The sequence below is a fragment of the Oncorhynchus clarkii genome, chromosome 1 (genome assembly GCF_045791955.1).
Source record: "Oncorhynchus clarkii lewisi isolate Uvic-CL-2024 chromosome 1, UVic_Ocla_1.0, whole genome shotgun sequence".
NCBI classification, from domain to species: Eukaryota; Metazoa; Chordata; class Actinopteri; order Salmoniformes; family Salmonidae; genus Oncorhynchus; species Oncorhynchus clarkii.
This window is the reverse complement of record NC_092147.1, coordinates 15526444-15546092: the sequence shown is the minus strand read 5'-3', so window position 1 is coordinate 15546092 and position 19649 is coordinate 15526444. Positions and strand designations below refer to the sequence as shown.

At 41.1% G+C, this 19649-nt stretch overlaps 1 protein-coding gene across 1 annotated transcript; it reads left to right on the top strand.

Annotated features, from left to right (window-relative positions):
- Window positions 1-5625: 5625 nt before the first annotated feature.
- LOC139368706 (uncharacterized) lies at window positions 5626-16583 on the top strand. The gene is made up of 5 exons (XM_071108015.1): window positions 5626-6138; window positions 7015-7111; window positions 13530-13683; window positions 13840-13955; window positions 14187-16583. Coding segments are annotated over exons 1-5 (684 nt in total). The 5' UTR covers window positions 5626-5823; the 3' UTR covers window positions 14189-16583.
- Window positions 16584-19649: the final 3066 nt, after the last annotated feature.

Below are 19649 nucleotides of genomic sequence, written 5' to 3'. Positions count from 1 at the left end.
TTGCTAATTGACAACGTTTGGCATGTCCATGCTCAGCCAAAATGGAATTTACAGTAGGCCTAACCCCTATATGAATGTTTTGTATATATTTCCACATTGAAGCCATGCAATTAATTAGAACAATGTGGACTGCAAACAGGTTCAAGTTAACATATTTAGCAAAAATGGGATAGGTCTACATTGAGATATTATGGATATAATTTGGAATTTTTGTCTGCTTTGTCGTGACCGCTATTTCCGGTGGATTCTTGGGCATAGCGCACCAAACTAATGGAGGTATTTGGATATAAAAAATATCTTTATGGAACAAAATGAACATTTGCTGTCTAACTGGGAGACTCGTGAGTGAAAACATTCGAAGATCATCAAAGGTAAACAGTTAATTTGATTGCTTTTCTGATTTTCGTGACCAAGCTTCCTGATGCTAAGTGGAAATAATGCTATGCTATCGATAAACTTACACAAACGCTTGTATTGCTTTCGCTGTAAAGCATAATTTCAAAATCTGAGACGACAGGGTGATTAACAAAAGGCTAAGCTGTGTTTCAAAATATTTCACTTGTGATTTCATAAATATGAATATTTTCTAGTAATATTTTTGGACTGTTGCGCTATGCTATTCAGCAGTTGCTTATGACAATTCTCCCGGAGCCGGGAGGGGTAGTTCTAAGAAGTTTATACGGGGCCGGTACGGGGCACGGAACCCCGCCGATCCTTCACGACTGGACTACCGACGTAACCTTCTCGAGGGGGTACTCAACTGGCCCCTACGCCGCGACGTCCCCTGAATGCCCAATTGCTGGCCTGCCTGCCGCGGCCCGCTAGCTGCTAGCCGCAGCCCGCTAGCTGTCTAGAGCATATTGGACTGTTAGCTGAATAGTTCCATCGGCCACTGTCTTGGGCCACTATACCTATTTGCCAATTGGACTTGGACCCCTCTGCTACTCGGAACCCTACTAATCCATCACGACTGGTCTATCGACGTCACCGCACGCGGAGGCTAAAACAGACTTTCCTCGTCGCAACGTCCTTCTAAGGCCCTTCTGCTAGCTTGCAAGCCCCAGCCTGCTAGCTGTCTGAATCGCCATGTCTCCAGCCAGCCCAAAAACTTACTGGACCCCTATGATCACTCGGCTATGCATGCCTCTCCCTAAGATCAATATACCTTGTCCAATACTGTCCTGGATAGTGATTATTGTCTTATTTCACTGTAGAGCCTCTAGCCCTGCTATAACCACCATTTACTTCCACCTCCCACATATGCGGTGACATCACCTGGTTTAAACGTCTCTAGAGACAATATCTCTCTCATCATTACTCAATGTACTCACATCCTACCTACCTTTGTCTGTACATTATGCCTTGAATCTATTCTATCGCGCCCAGAAACCTGCTCCTTTAACTCTCTGTTCCGAACGTACTAGACGACCAGTTCTGATAGCCTTTAGCCATACCCTTATCCTACTCCTCCTCTGTTCCTCTGGTGATGTAGATGTCAATCCAGGCCCTGCAGTGCCTAGCTCCACTCCTACTCCCCAGGTGCTCTCATTTGTTGACTTCTGTAACTGTAAAAGCCTTGGTTTCATTCATGTTAACATTAGAAGGCTCCTCCCTAAGTTTGTTTTATTCACTGCTTTAGCACACTCTGCCAACCCGGATGTCCTAGCCGTGTCTGAATCCTGACTTAGGAAGACCACCAAAACCCCTGAAATTTCCATCCTTAACTATAACATCTTCCGACAAGATAGAACTGCCAAAGGGGGCGGTGTTGCAATCTACTGTAGAGAGAGCCTGCAGAGATCTGTCATACTATTCAGGTCTGTACCCAAACAATTTGAGCTTCTACTTTTAAAAATCCACCTTTCCTTAAACAAGTCTCTCACCGTTGCTGCTTGCTATAGACCACCCTCTGCTACCAGCTGTGCCCTGGACACCATATGTGAATTGATTGCCCCCCATCTATCTTCAGAGCTCATGCTGCTAGGTGACCTAAACTGGGACATGCTTAACACCCCGGGCATCCTATAATCTAAGCTAGATGTCCAAATCCGTAAACACGGGCACCCTTATTTTATTTTTATTTTTTTTATTTTACCTTTATTTAGCCAGGCAAGTCAGTTAAGAACAAATTCTTATTTTCAATGACGGCCTGGGAACAGTGGGTTAACTGCCTGTTCAGGGGCAGAACGACAGATTTGTACCTTGTCAGCTCGGGGGTTTGAACTCGCAACCTTCCGGTTACTAGTCCAACGCTCTAACCACTAGGCTACCCTACCCTGATATCATCCTAACCAACTTGCCCTCCAAATACACCTCTGCTGTTTACAACCACGATCTCAGTGATCACTGCCTCATTGCCTGCATCCGTAATGGGTCAAACGACCACCTCTCATCACTGTCAAACTCTCCCTAAAACACTTCAGCAAGCAGGCCTTTCTAATCGACCTGGCCCGGGTATCCTGGAAGGACATTGACCTCATCCCGTCAGTAGAGGATGCCTGGTTATTCTTTAAAAGTGCCTCCCTCACCATCTTAAATGGTGATATAGATATAGATATAGATATACAGGTATAGCCCTTGGTTCTCTCCAGACCTGACTACCCTTGACCAGCACAAAAACATCCTGTGGCGTTCTGCATTAGCATCGAATAGCCCCCGTGATATGCAACTTTTCAGGGAAGCTAGGAACCAATATACACAGGCAGTTAGGAACACAAAGGCTAGCTTTTTCACGCAGACATTTTCATCCTGTAGCACAAACTCAAAAAAGTTCTGGGACACTGTAAAGTCCATGGAGAATAAGAGCACCTCCTCCCAGCTGCCCACAGCACTGAGGCTAGGAAACATTGTCACCACCGATAAATCCACTATAATTGAGAATTTCAATTAGCATTTACCCATACCCCGATCAACAGCCCTGCACCCCCCACAGCAACTCGCCCAAGCCTCCCCAATTTCTCCTTCACCCAAATCCAGATAACTGATGTTCTGAAAGAGAAGAAAAATCTGGACCCCTACAAATCAGCTAGGCTAGACAATCTGGACCCACTCTTTCTAAACTGATCTGACGAAATTGTTGCAACCTCTCTTTCGTATAGTCTGAGATGCCCAAAGATTGGAAAGCTGCTGTGGTCATCCCCCTCTTCAAAGGGGGAGATACACTAGACCCAAACTGCTACAGACCTAAATATATCCTACCCTGCCTTTCTAAGGTCTTCGAAAGCCAAGTTAACAAACAGATTTCCGACCATTTCGAATCCCACCGTACCTTCTCCGCTATGCATTCTGGTTTCAGAGCTGGTCATGGGTGCACCTCAGCCACGGTCAAGGTCCTAAACGATATCATAACTGCCATTGATAAGAGACATTACTGTGCAGCCGTATTCATCGACCTGGCTAAGGCTTCGACTCTGTCAATCACAACATTCTTATTGGCAGACTCAACAGCATTCGTTTCTCAAATCATTGCCTCACTTGCTTCACCAACTACTTCTCCATTAGAGTTCAGTATGTCAAATCGGAGGGCCTGTTGTCCGGACCGCTGGCAGTGGGTGCCACAGGGTTCAATTATTGGGCTGACTCTTTTCTCTGTATACATCAATGATGTCCCTCTCTATGCTGGTGATTCTTTGATCCACCTCTACGCAGAGAAAACCATTCTGTATTCCTCTGGCCCTTCTTTGGACACTGTGTTAACTAACCTCCAGACGAGCTTCAATGCCATACAACTCTCCTTCCGTGGCCTCCAACTGCTCTCAAATGCAAGTAAAATTAAATCTATGCTCTTCCACCGATTGCTGCCCACAACTGCCCGCCTGTCCAGCATCACTACTCTGGACGGTTCTGACTTAGAATATGTGGACAACTACAAATACCTAGGTGTCTGGTTAGACTGTAAACACTCCTTCCAGACTCACATTAAGCATCTCCAATCATCTCCAATCTATTTCGCAACAAAGAATTCTTCACTCATGCTGCCAAACATACCCCAGTAAAACTGACTATCCTACCGATTCTCGACTTCAGTGATGTAATTTAAAAAATAGCCTCCAACACTCTACTCAACAAATTGTCTATCAACGTGCCATCCGTTTTGTCACCAAAGCCCCATATACTACCCACCACTGCGACCTGTACGCTCTCGTTGGCTGGCCCTCGCTTCATACTCGCCGCCAAACCCACTGGCTGGCTCCAGGTAATCTACAAGTCTCTGCTAGGTAAAGCCCCGCCTTATCTCAGCTCACTGGTCACCATAGCAGCACCCAGCCCGTAGCACGCGCTCCAGCAGGTATATCTCATTGGTCACCCCCAAAGCCAATTCTTCCTTTGGCCACCTTTCCTTCCAGTTCTCTGCTGCCAATGACTGGAACGAGCTGCAAAAATCACTGAAGCTGGAGACTCATATCTCCCTCACTAACTTTAAGCACCAGCTTTCAGAGAAGCTTACAGATCACTGCACATGTACACAGCCCATCTCTAAATAGCCCATCCAACTACCTCATCCCCATATTGTATTTATTTATTTATCTTGCTACTTTGCACCACAGTATCTACTTGCACAGTAATCTTCTGCACATCTACCATTCCAGTGTTTAATTGCTATATTGTAATTACTTCGCCACCATGGCCTATTTAATGCCTTACCTACCTCATTTGCACACACTGTATATATACTTTTTCTACTGTATTATTGACTGTATGTTTGTTTATTCCATGTGTAACTCTGTGTTGTTGTATGTGTCAATCTGCGTTGCTTTATCTTGGCCAGGTCGTAGTTGTAAATGAGAAACTGTTCTCAACTAGCCTACCTGGTTAAATAAAGGTGAAATAAAAAATAAAATAAATAATGAAGGGGACAGAGTGACTAGCTGTCAACAGGGTTTCCTGGGTGTGTCTGTCATTGTGCCAAGGTTTCTCTAAGGGCCCTAGTGGCATAAGCTCAGGAAACACTGAGTTGCTGCATCGGCCTCAGCTGCTGCACTCTGGCTCTTGTGATAGTGTTTCAAATAAGACATAGCTGAAGAACCAGGCTGTGTGACTGTGAACTCTCCCCGCAAAGCTACGTTCAAGGCCAGCGCTATGTCGAGTTGGGAGTGCTGCCAGGTTGCTCCCCGCGACTGAGAAATGGAAACAGAAACACTAGAGTCTTGACTTTCATTTTCCCCTCACAGTGTGTGTATATGGGAATATATGTATATTTTGCTCCTTTGCACCCCATTATTTTTATTTCTACTTTGCACATTCTTCCACTGCAAATCTACCATTCCAGTGTTTTACTTGCTATATTGTATTTACTTTGCCACCGTGGCCTTTTTTTGCCTTTACCTCCCTTATCTCACCTCATTTGCTCACATCGTATATAGACTTGTTTCTACTGTATTATTGACTGTATGTTTGTTTTACTCCATGTGTAACTCTGTGTTGTTGTATGTGTCGAACTGCTTTGCTTTATCTTGGCCAGGTCGCAATTGTAAATGAGAACTTGTTCTCAAGTTGCCTACCTGGTTAAAAAAAGGTGAAATAAATCAAATAAAATACAAATGGTGACGGGTGGGAGGGAGGTGCGGGTGGCAGAGGGGGAGAGGCTGGAGAGTGAAACAGGTTTACCCTTCCTCACTCCAACACACCCATTTCCTGCCAAGCCCGGCCGATGCAGAGTTTTAGGGGAAGTCCGTTACACACTCTGCAAGGAACCTCCTGCCTCTTACACAGACACCGCTTGCAGGACAGGACGCACTCCGGATCACCTAATCACCTGCCCTAAAAAAGGATTTTGTTCTTCTTTTTTATTTTACCATCACCACCTCCACCTTTGTGTCCACCATGACCAGGTCCAAAATCATCTGCAATATTATGATTGCCTGCCTGTTCCTGTGGTCGGTCAGCTCCCTCATCATCATCGTGGTGTGGGCCACCTCTCCGGACATGAAGGGCGCCAGCCAGTGCAGGACTGATCTGCAGAACCTGGCAGAGAAGCACGAGGAGGCCAGGGTGCTGTCCTCCAAGATCAAGCAGGCCCTGGAGGAGATGGTGGAGGAGGGCCGCACCAACCAGACCCGGCAGCTCATGAACATGGAGCGGTTCCTGAAGCGCCTGGGCAAGACCAACGTGTCCCTGGCTGACTGTCATCAGGAAAGCGTGAGTGTTTGCTTGGCTCCTCTCCCTCACTCCCCTCCCTGGTTCCCGCAGCACTGAGGTTAACTGACTTACTCCCTCAGGCTGCAAAGAGCTATCCTCTGCCTCTCCCCTGCCTCTAACCTTTCCGTTGTACCTGATGCCCTTACTACATTTTGTCATTTTAGATTGATCTGATATCCAAACCTTTTCTAACAGTCATGGCTGGGATTTAGTGTTTATAATATTTTTTTGATATCATATCAGTTGGCGTTTTTATAATAGTTTCAGTGAAAACAAGTTACTGTATTATCAAGACAAATGATTGCTAGTGAAAAGCCACATTAGGCCTTTGCATAACAACCAGAGGCACAATGGACACGCAGTTATGCAAATGCTCTGCAAATGCAGCAATCACATTCTGAAAAACTGCTGGTCCTCCCAGGGAGTGGGTGGGAGGTCAAGTTAAACCCTTCCTGGAAGAAGAGGGAAAGCAGTGATAGGGCACACCATGCCTGTGTCTGAAATGGCATGCTGTTCTCCATATAATGCTCTACGTTTGACCAGAAATATGTAGGCAATATGGTGCCATTTTGACTGCCGTCCATGTCCTTTAAGCACAAAGGTCTCAATCTTCCACCATTGATTTGGACTTTTCTTAGCAGATATCTTAGCAGAGTATTCATCTGTGTTGTGTTACATAAAACGCTGGATGAAAGGAATATTTTCAGAGGCCGTTCTTATAGCCAAATCTGGTGCTGGCACAAGCATACTTCAAACATGTGATAGGAGGGACTCCTTGGGATGACTGTGCCAATGGTCACAGAAGTTGTATCAACCACTTCTGGTAACTTTAAAGTCCCGAGGAGTTACTCAATGACCACCATTGTCTTTTTTCAGGTTATTTTGGGTGTAAACATTACTGTCCTGGAAAAAGAGATTGAGATGCATAAAGAAATCGAGTCAAATCTCACTTCAGAAATCACGCTACACCAAGGTAGGAAAATTGCTGTCACAGTGGGAGGTATGGGATTTTTGCCTCTGGTATTGGCTACCATGAAAGGAGCTCTTTCTCACCAACAATATTGCTATCAGCATTTCCCCCTGTAACTATAGAAACCGCCCAAGTTAGGATAAATGAATACACATGATTGGTTGGTTATTGCTCCTTAAAAAAGGCTGTGCTTACAGCTGTTCAAAATGATGACAAATTATGATTTAAGTGAAAGTTCTAGTAAAGTGAATTTCTTTAATAGCCATCCCATCTGTTTACCATTCCTTAAAAGCTGTCACACAGGCTACTTTCAAATGAAATAGTGGACTCCCAAATGACCTTGTCTCTAAAAATGATCACTATTTTTTTACTTAGCTTAATAAGTTACCAAGTTAATTCAGTTACTCACTTTACTGTAGGCCTCCCAAATGATCTGTTCTCTAATAATTAATCACCACACAACATAGTAGGCTGTAAGCAAATAGTTGTTGAGTCTGGTATTAAAATTCAGATATATGTAGGGTATAACTTCATAAGCGAGTCAGCGAGTCAGCGACCTGTCACATACTTCAGAGTAAATAGGTTAATGAGCCTGGTCTCAAAGACTAGACGTAACATAGTAAAAGCAAATCCGGGACACTACAATGAGTATTATATGTAACGTTTGGCATGGTTACATAAGACAGATGGTTACTTAAGGCAAACTTAGCAATTTTTTTACTACTTACTACTTTTTAGCTACTTTTCACATACTTAAAATGTTAGTTAACCATTCTCCTAACCATAAACCTAACATTAACCCTTTTAGCTAGCCCTTCCCCTAACCTTAACCCAACTCATAAACGTAACCCTAACCCCTAACCTATCTAACATTAGCCAGCTAGCTAACGTTGGCTAGTTAGAATTCATAACATATCATAAGTTTTTCAAATTCGGAACATATAGTAATTTTTGCAAATTCTGAACATATTGTACGTTTTGAAAATTCGTAACATATAATCAGTTGTGGAAAAAGTACCCAATTGTCATACTTGAGTAAAAGTAAACATACCTTAATAGAAAATTACTCAAATAAATGGGAAAGTCACAGTAAAATCCTACTTGAGTAAAAGTCTAAAAGTATTTGGTTTTAAATATACTTAAGTATCAAAAGTAAAAGTATAAATAATTTCAAATTCCTTAACCTCTTGAAACTAGGGGGCACTATTTTCATTTTTGGAAAAATAACGTTCCCAAAGTAAACGGGCTATTTTTTCAGGACAAGATGCTAGAATATGCATAGAATTGACAGCTTAGGATAGAAAACACTCTAAAGTTTCCAAAACTGTAAAAATATTGTCTGTGAGTATAACAGAACTGATATTGCAGGCGAAAGCCTGAGAAAAATCCAATCAGGAAGGGACTCTTATTTAGAAACCTCTGCGTTCCTATGCAACCCTATTGAGCAGTGAATGGGATATCAACCAGATTCCTTTTTCTATGGCTTCCCTAATGTGTCTAGTGTCACAAGACATAGTTTCAGGCTTTTATTTTGAAAAGCTATTTCGGCTACAAAAATAATCTTTATGGAAAAAAGGAACATTTGCTATCTGACTGGGAGTCTCGTGAGTGAAAACATCCGAAGCTCATCAAAGGTAAACAATTTAATTTGATTGCTTTTCTGATTTTCGTGACCAAGTTGCCTGCTGCTAGCTAGGCATAATGCTATGCTAGGCTATCGATCAACTTACACAAATGCTTGTCTTGCTTTGGCTGTAAAGCATAATTTCAAAATCTGAGATGACAGGGTGATTAACAAAAGGCTAAGCTGTGTTTCAATATATTTCACTTGTGATTTCATGAGAATGAATATTTTCTAGTAAGATTTTTTGTCCGTTGCGTTATGCTAATTAGTGTCAGTTGATGACAATTCTCCCGGGTCCGGGATGGGTAGTTCCAAGAGTTAAGCAAACCATACGGCACCATTTTCTTGTTTTTTAAAATTACGGATAGCTCCAACCCACAGACATAATTTACAAACGAAGCATGTGTTTAGTGAGTCCGTCGGATCACAGGCAGTAGTGTCATGACGTGACTTTCATTAATGTGATGACTGTAATTTATTGGATCAACTAACTATGTTTAATTGTTACCAGATTAAATTAATCTGGTAACAATTAACTCATTAGGAATTTGGGGCACCACGGAAGAAGTTATTCATAGAGTTTTCATCTCCCGAACTCTAAAAGAGATATATATATATATATATATGTATGTTATATATCGATACAGTCACTTATTAATCATTACCTGAACGTTGCAGACTTGAATCCACAAGAACCCCCGCCGTTTCTGATTATTCAGTACTACACAAATGTATTTAATTATAAATTTACTAACTAACTAAATAATAACACAGAATAGAAGATATGACGGCTTGTTACACATATGGAGAGGGAGTGGGGAAAGAGAGAGATGGAGAAAGGGGACATTTATTATGGATACGTTCCAAGACGACTGTTCTCACATTAATCCTATACCTTGCTCACGAACTGCCGCCCGTTTGGGTAAGAAGTCAAATCAAATCAAATCAAATTTATTTATATAGCCCTTCGTACATCAGCTGATATCTCAAAGTGCTGTACAGAAACCCAGCCTAAAACCCCAAACAGCAAGCAATGCAGGTGTAGAAGCACGGTGGCTAGGAAAAACTCCCTAGAAAGGCCAAAACCTAGGAAGAAGCCTAGAGAGGAACCAGGCTATGTGGGGTGGCCAGTCCTCTTCTGGCTGTGCCGGGTGGAGATTATAACAGAACATGGTCAAGATGTTAAAATGTTCATAAATGACCAGCATGGTCGAATAATAATAAGGCAGAACAGTTGAAACTGGAGCAGCAGCACAGTCAGGTGGACTGGGGACAGCAAGGAGTCATCATGTCAGGTATTCCTGGGGCATGGTCCTAGGGCTCAGGTCCTCCGAGAGAGAGAAAGAAAGAGAGAATTACCAGCCCAGACAGGATGACCACATCAGTGACTCAACCCACTCAGGTGACGCACCCCCTCCAGGGACGGCATGAGAGAGCCCCAGTAAAGCCAGTGACTCAGCCCCTGTAATAGGGTTAGAGGCAGAGAATCCCAGTGGAAAGAGGGGAACCGGCCAAGCAGAGACAGCAAGGGCGGTTCGTTGCTCCAGAGCCTTTCCGTTCACCCTCCCACTCCTGGGCCAGACTACACTCAATCATATGACCCACTGAAGAGATGAGTCTTCAGTAGAGACTTAAAGGTTGAGACCGAGTTTGCGTCTCTGACATGGGTAGGCAGACCGTTCCATAAAAATGGAGCTCTATAGGAGAAAGCCCTGCCTCCAGCTGTTTGCTTAGAAATTCTAGGGACAATTAGGAGGCCTGCGTCTTGTGACCGTAGCGTACGTGTAGGTATGTACGGCAGGACCAAATCAGAGAGATAGGTAGGAGCAAGCCCATGTAATGCTTTGTAGGTTAGCAGTAAAACCTTGAAATCAGCCCTTGCTTTGACAGGAAGCCAGTGTAGAGAGGCTAGCACTGGAGTAATATGATCAAATTTTTTGGTTCTAGTCAGGATTCTAGCAGCCGTATTTAGCACTAACTGAAGTTTATTTAGTGCTTTATCCGGGTAGCCGGAAAGTAGAGCATTGCAGTAGTCTAACCTAGAAGTGACAAAAGCATGGATTAATTTTTCTGCATCATTTTTGGACAGAAAGTTTCTGATTTTTGCAATGTTACGTAGATGGAAAAAAGCTGTCTTTGAAATGGTCTTGATATGTTCTTCAAAAGAGAGATCAGGGTCCAGAGTAACGCCGAGGTCCTTCACAGTTTTATTTGAGACGACTGTACAACCATTAAGATTAATTGTCAGATTCAACAGAAGATCTCTTTGTTTCTTGGGACCTAGAACAAGCATCTCTGTTTTGTCCGAGTTTAAAAGTAGAAAGTTTGCAGCCATCCACTTCCTTATGTCTGAAACACATTCTTCTAGCAAGGGCAATTTTGGGGCTTCACCATGTTTCATTGAAATGTACAGCTGTGTGTCATCCGCATAGCAGTGAAAGTTAACATTATGTTTTCGAATAACATCCCTAAGAGGTAAAATATACAGTGAAAACAATAGTGGTCCTAAAACGGAACCTTGAGGAACACCGAAATTTACAGTTGATTTGTCAGAGGACAAACCATTCACAGAGACAAACTGATATCTTTCCGACAGATAAGATCTAAACCAGGCCAGAACTTGTCCATGTAGACCAATTTGGGTTTCCAATCTCTCCAAAAGAATGTGGTGATCGATGGTATCAAAAGCAGCACTAAGGTCTAGGAGCACGAGGACAGATGCAGAGCCTCGGTCCGATGCCATTAAAATGTAATTTACCACCTTCACAAGTGCCGTCTCAGTGCTATGATGGGGTCTAAAACCAGACTGAAGCATTTCGTATACATTGTTTGTCTTCAGGAAGGCAGTGAGTTGTTGCGCAACAGCCTTTTCAAAAAATTTTGAGAGGAATGGAAGATTCGATATAGGCCGATAGTTTTTTATATTTTCTGGGTCAAGGTTTGGCTTTTTCAAGAGAGGCTTTATTACTGCCACTTTTAGTGAGTTTGGTACACATCCGGTGGATAGAGAGCCGTTTATTATGTTCAACATAGGAGGGCCAAGCACAGGAAGCAGCTCTTTCAGTAGTTTAGTTGGAATAGGGTCCAGTATGCAGCTTGAAGGTTTAGAGGCCATGATTATTTTCATCATTGTGTCAAGAGATATAGTACTAAAACACTTAAACGTCTCTCTTGATCCTAGGTCCTGGCAGAGTTGTGCAGACTCAGGACAACTGAGAAGAAGTGCAATGTATTTACGTGTAGATGTCTTTGTTCGTCGCCTCTCTCTGTTGAAACCAACCAATCCTTCTATGGGAAGGGCTCAATGGGTGTAAGGCTCTGGTTGTCCACCAGAGGTCACAATGTACTTCTTCTTAGTTGACTGTGGCTTCAATGATCCACCAGTGATTGTCTGAGTTGAGCTTCTCCTCTCTTCCTCGGGTAGATAGTCAAAGTTCCTAACTCACTTTACATGCACAGCTGCAGACTGACGGAGTCCTGGTCTAGTAAGTTAATCTTTTAAAGCACTCTGGTCAAAAATGGCGGCTCCATCACACTGATATTCATCTTCTGACCTCATTCGGAGCATGGCTTAGTTAATGTGCAAAGGATATAAAGACTATGATCTCATTAGAAAACTAAAATCACATTAATATATTAACAAAAATAGTTTCGTCATATTGTATTAACATCATATTGGATGGAAACTTAACAGCCGAAGGGGGTTTCCTTCCTAAGTTACTGTATTTGGTTCATACAGTTTTTAATAACATCACAAAATGAAAAGCAATATGACATGATTATTCTTCAGATCCCCACTGACAATTCATAATATTCCTATCTTCAAAATATTGTTCCAAAGTTCAAACTTTGGACATTAGAGTTTTTGGGCGGCAAAATGTCTCTGTAACAAAGACATTCCAATCTTGACACTAAAAAGCAAGAGAGTGTTCTCTGCTGCACAAAATGTACGACTGGCGTGAGGTGTCATAAACTGGCCCTGCCCCCCTCTCCTCTCCTGTGGGAGAGAGGGGGGTCTGATTATCTGTCAGCCATTTGCCAAGCTGATCTGAGGCCTTGGATCCTTGACCAGGAGAGTCATGACAGTAGGGATGACCAGGGATGTTCTCTTGATAAGTGTGTGAATTAGACCATTTTCCTGTCCTGCTAAGCATTCCAAATGTAACAAATAATTTGGGGTGTGAAGGAAAATGTATGGAGTAAAAATAACATAATTACGTTCAGGAATGTAGTGAAGTAAAAGTATAAAGTTGTCATAAATATAAATAGTAAAGCACAGATACCAAAACAAACTACTTAAATAAAAATACTTGAAAGTACTATTTAAGTACTTTACATCACTGCATATAATATGAATTGTAATTTGTTACATATCATGGGTGATGGACATCCACAAATTAAAACATACCATACCAACAGATCATACTAAATGGAGTGTCTCAGATTTACTTACAAAATAATATGAAATGCTCTGAGACCAGGTTGGATTCATGTGAAGCAGAATGGGGACAGATTACAATTAAAGCTTTTTTCACAGGAGATTTATCAGATGTGATTGGTGAAAAGACAAATATGTAAGTGGAAAGAATATCAGAATTGGGCTGCCTGTGTAATGAGAACTAGGGATGTCCTATTTTGATCTATCAAAGAAGATGTCAAAAACATCCCTAACTACCAATAGTATGCCTTAGCATCAAATGGCATTGTCATTGCACTTCAAAACTGATTATGGTGAACATGGATTCAACATTTTATTCATGTCACTAAATGTTTTGTTTTTGCGCCTTATGATTTCAGAGCACATCAAATTCCTTCAGGATAACTTGACACAGACATCTCATAAGTGGGAGTCCTGCGAGGCTTTGTACTCAGCTGTTGAGAGTCAGCGGATAGCAGCTGAGAGCCAGGCCAAGGACTGCGAGTCCAACAAGCAGTATTTACAGAAGCAGCTGTAAGTATCAATAGAGTGACACTGACCTGGTACAGAGTTATACTGAACTGATATACACCTTCAGCTTGACTACTGTTATGAATCAGCTAAACATGCCTGGCTGGTTTAACTTTCATGAGGGTTGATATCGTTTTTGCACCATGGTTATATTTGCAGGCAGATGTGCAAAGTGAACCATCACAGCGAGCCTGTGAATGGCGGAGTTGCTGCATCCCAGAGTAGCATTCTTGCCCTGTCTGTTGTCCTCTTCGTCAGTCTGCATTTGATAACATGTGAGTGTAATATCACAAAGCGCTAACTAAGCATCATTATTCAATGCCATGGACGCTTACTGTACATAAGCAGTGGCTGTGATAGCAGTGTGAAAAATAAACCAAAGATCATAACAACAAACATATCATAAATCTTAGTTTGTTTGATTTGATATTAATAGACACTGTCTGTAACTGTCTATAATCTATATATCAATGTGATTAAATATTTGCCTTCCACATGGTTTCCAGGAACATGATGCTGAGCCTGTGTGGTCATTGAAGACAATTACGACAAGTTCTCCAGGACAATAAGATGGACCTGGACTTATATATTATAATGTATTATATGGTTATTAGTGCTGAGCGATTAACCATCATAAAAAAAAGTAAAAAGTTATTAACCTCTCTGGGATAGGCGGGATGCTTGCGTCCCACTTGGCCAATAGCCAGGGAAAATGTAGAGTGCCAAATTCAAATAAAATACTATAAAAATCAAACTTTCATTAAATCACACATGTAAGACCCCAAATTAAAGCTACACTCGTTGTGAATCCAGCCAACATGTCAGATTTCAAAAAGGCTTTTCGGCGAAAGCATAAGATGCTATTATCTGATGATAGCACAATAGAAAACAAAGAGAGTAGCATATTTCAACCCTGCAGGCGCGACACAAAACACAGAAATAAAATATAAATCATGCTTTACCTTTGACGAGCTAGTTTTGTTGGCACTCCAATATGTCCCATAAATATCACAAATAGTCCTTTTGTTCGATTAATTCCGTCAATATATATCCAAAATGTCCATTTATTTGGCACGTTTGATCCAGAAAAACACAGCTTCCAATTTGCGCAACGTCACTACAAAATATCTCAAAAGTTACCTGTAAACTTTGCCAAAACATTTCAAACTACTTTTGTAATACAACTTTAGGTATTTCTAAACGTTAATAATCGATCAAATTGAAGACGGGACTATCTGTGTTCAATACAGGAAGACAACAAACTGACGCTACTTTTCGAGTCATGCGCCTCTCTCAAAAAGTACACTTCAAATGACACTCGTTCAAGATGGCCGTACTTCTTCCTTACACAAAGGAATAACCTCAACCAATTTCGAAAGACTGGTGACATCCAGTGGAAGCGGTAGGAATTGCAAACAAGTCCCTTAGAAATCTGATTTCCCAATGAATATTCATTGAATAGACAGTGACCTCAAAAAAAAAATGTCCTCTGGGTTTTGCCTGCTACATAAGTTCTGTTATACTCACAGCCATGATTCAAACAGTTGTAGAAACTTCAGTGTTTTCTATCCAAATCTACTAATAATATGCATATCTTATATTCTGGGGATGAGTAGCAGGAAGTTGAATTTGGGCACGCTATTTATCCAAAAGTGAAAATGCTGCCCCCTATCCCGAAGAAGTTTTAAACAAATAATTGACCAACCTCGGTTCAATTACTTGAATTTTATTTCATTTTATTTTTGGGAGCCCAACTCGCTGTTTCTCTAGAGAGAAATCAAATGATTCACAAGATAAATCAACTCAAGAAATTTGTGGGACGTTGGGCTGAAGGGAGTTTCCTTTAAGCAAATATTCAACCTAGTTCATTGTAGAAACATGGTAATTATCTACAGTGACCATAATCTATTGCGCCTGTTTTTCTGTCTCAGTCAGAGACAGAAACACTTTTACTCCTGCTATGTTAGGTTAGATATATACAGACCGCATAGACTGCATGAGAGAGGAATGTACACAACACAAAGACCTCAGAGAGGGATAGAGGAAGTTTGTGAAACTACGCCTTTGAAGAACTAGTAAAATGATAACGTCAGACAACCTTGCAGCTAGCCTCGCTAAATATAATGACTAAAGACAGAACAGCATGGGGAGTACAGAGATGACGTTGTCTGGCTGTTTGGCTGCTAATTCCTGAGCAGACATGAGATGATGACTTTAAGGAAAGAAAAATAATAAAGTCATCAAATAATATACACAACTGAAATATTGTATTATTTCATAGTAATTTTCTAGTTTTCTATTGATGTCTACCCAATGTGGACCTGACAGAGACAATGGAACATTTTCAATGTTTTGGCAATTGAATGTTCACTATTTTGGGCTTTGGAATTTCTATTAAAAACCACAAACATAATTCTTATGTCATTATTTCATAATGCATTTAATGTAAAAAAAAAAAGCATATTGAAACCGAAACCTGAACCGACCTAGAAAAGCACGGATCGCTCAGCACTAACGGATATCACTGCTGTAAAAATGTTGACTGAAACAAATTAAGGAAACAGTCAATGATAGTTTCGTTACTATTTTAGCAGTTTTTGCTTCCAGTTCTTTCACATCACATTATTATACATGGCCTAATTTTATTATTTAATAGTACCATTAGCTATGCTATAATTTAATTGAATACCTAGGTTGTTAATGTCCATGTTTTGGGATATTTCAACAAGGCACAATTTCAGTATGTTTAAATTCTCTGTTTTTATTTTTCTGTAAGTAAGTGTTGCTCACTATCCTTTATGGCAAATCTATGCAAACCTTATACTTTTATAAGCCTCACAATGCAACATTAGTTGGAATTTATATAATAAAGCGTGTCCAATTATTTTTGGCACTGGCCATTCGTTTGTCGATTTTATTTCAGAAAAAAAAAAAATAAAAATAAGAACATACATATTTGTTGCTGAGAACATTCACGTTTGCAACAACGGCCTAGGGAATGCAATGGATGGGGGAGGGGTTTGTAGTGAACTGGGGATTATAGGGCCATGATCACATGAAGAGCCAAGCCCAGGTTGGGAATTTGGCCAGATCACCGGATGAACCTAGAATCTAGTGACTGACCACAGAGAAGACCTTGGATAAACACCTCCTCTGAACAATGGCAGCCTTTGCAGGACACTGTTCCTATCATTGCCCTGGCCTGTGGCCAAAGAATCTGGCCTAGGGTTTTGGAATCTCCTTTATCAGAGCAATGAGTGCCCCCTACTGGCCTTCACACAAAGGGGTCTGGTAGCAGCCAGAAGCCTACTGTACTGTCTGGACTCTGGCATGGGTGGACTGGCCATCTGGCATTTTGGGTAAAAGCCAGATGGGCTGGTCCATTTTAGCCAATTTGGCTAATAATGGTGGCCTCAAGAAAAAACAATTGCCGGTGTGTTAGGAATGCCAGGGCTCATTTCTGGTCCCAGTCAGCCCCTGGACAGATGCATTTAAAAGTGTATGCTATTACAAGGTCGACTTGCAGAGCACAATTTGTTGAAATTTTAGCAAAGCAAAACCCCTCTCGCTACAAGTGGAGTCTGGAAATATTATATTAGCCTCACAGACTGATTGTGGTGGCTTAGTACAACTTTGAATCAACATAGCCACCATTAGCCTGCTTCTTTCCCAATGCAAATCTGTGGTCATGTGCAGCCTATGATGAAGGTTTCATTCCGAGCTATCCCACAGGGGTATATGACAAAGCAGGATAAGTGATGTTACACCTTCAATCAACTGACTAAGTATACTGAGTTTTCGTGGCGTGTCGGGTGACATTCATTGTTGGCATTGTTGGTAGGATGGGCTAACTAACTTAGGCTGCATTTAGGCAGGCAACCCAGTTCTGATCTTTATTTTATGTGATGTGATTGGTCGAAAGACCAATTAGTGGAAAATATATCAGAATTGGGCTACCAGTGTGAACAGATTTTTCAAACAAAAGGCACATTATGAAGGAAGTAACATTTTGGAACATTCAGATAGAAATGTGCTTGTTATGTAGAACAAACATCCCTCTCTGGCATGTAGAATAAGGAATCACGCCTGCTCTATTCATGGTATTTCTATCTGCAACGTTTAAGAACATATTTTGGCAAATGAACATGGCCAAAGTAGTGACTGCTAGCTAGAACCAATGACGACTTACGTTAGCTGTCCCTCTGTGCAAATGCGAAAGTGGTTATGTTTTGATACGAAGTAACAGTAAACCAATAAAGTAATGTTAACATGACATACTCTTTTTGGCAATCCTGAATCTGATATACTGGCTGCAGATACTGAGACAGATACTGAGACTGTTTTGCTCGCTTGGATGCTTTTTCCTATGAGATAGATTCAGCTACTTACAAATTGGAGCAAAATGTAAAATTATTTCTTTCTTTTTTCTTGTTCACATTTTTGGGGAAGCATGGCTTCCCTTGGCACCCATGAATACACCCACTGCAGTAGGTCTAATGACAATCGCCAAATGTCCTTACACTGATGGTGTTTGTAACAGATGTTTCTTTCCATTAATCAGGTGGTTTGGATGCTGAAATGATTTTGGAATGGATGAAAGTGCTGCAGGTAGCCTACTTTCTGAAGTGATTTGTTCAACAATCAGATGAAAACATCATGACTGGTTGTGTTCATGCCACATTAAAATGTAATACATTGTTACCGTTAAATGACATGTCTTAACTATTAGGCACAATAGGGGCTCCCCAAATGTCAAGGTACAATTTGCACTCTGCTAACATACTTTGAATAAGGGCACATATACACTAATGTACACACATCCCTTTCGATATTGGACGGATTTGTAAACACATGTGGAATCTGTGCATGTTTTTAGAAAAGCTAACCATCTCTTCCTACTGTGTTTTGGAGGGAAGGGGTGCAGTAATTTCTATCCTTTTCACATACTTCACCTTGTTTCAATTGTGCAAGGTTTTGAGACAGGTGTGCAATTCCTAGTGCTAAGCGATTAACCAAAACGTTGGTTATTTTTTGTTGAATTGACCAACATCAGTTCAATTATTTCAATTGCATTTTGTTCAGTTTTTTTTCTGTGAACACAATGCCACATTGAGCTGCAGTTTCTTGAGACATAAATTAGATCATAACCAAACTGTGCAATGTTGTAGCCACTGTTCTACATAGTTTAGAGCTAAAAAAAAAATTGATGATGAACTACAATAACCATAATCCATTATGCGGCTACTTGTCCGGTCTGTGTTACTTTTATGCCTGCTACATAAGAGACCGACGAATGCTGTGATCAAGAGGGGATACATAGAGAGCAGTTGCTTTGCAAGGTATTGGTACTCAGCAGTCATAAAAGTATACCTTGTATACTTTGAAGAACTACTAAAATTGTGATTTTGTCAGACAGCATAGGCAGCAGCTCTATAGAAATGAGATGATAACTTGGAGTAAAATAATAAAATCATCAAATAAACCAAATGTAACTTACACAACAACTGAAATATTTTATTAAAGTAATGTGAATAAACTGATGGTTAATTAGTGATTAAGGAGTCATGGGCTGTCACTACCATCATGGGACTTTTATTAATTGTTTTATTCTGTATTGTTACAGCGTTCAACCCACATAATGCATTTACTGTTTAAAAAAATAATCAAAACAGAAAATCATGAGAATTGTTTTATAATCGAACTGAAACCAGACTGACCTCAAAATCTACTATTTGCTCAACACTAGCAATTCCAAAGGAGGAAGGATATGGAAGTGAAAATGTTGGGAGAATATCACAGGCAGGCCCTCTTGTTATTGCCAAACTCAGCACTCTTTTCTTGCTCTGACCGGGATACATTCATCAATAGCCATTGGAGGAGGACTCCCAGCTAGCACATTTGGTTCCATGGAAGTTGTGGGAACATATGTTTTTGGTTTCCCATTGGTTTTGGGAACAAAGCAATATGTT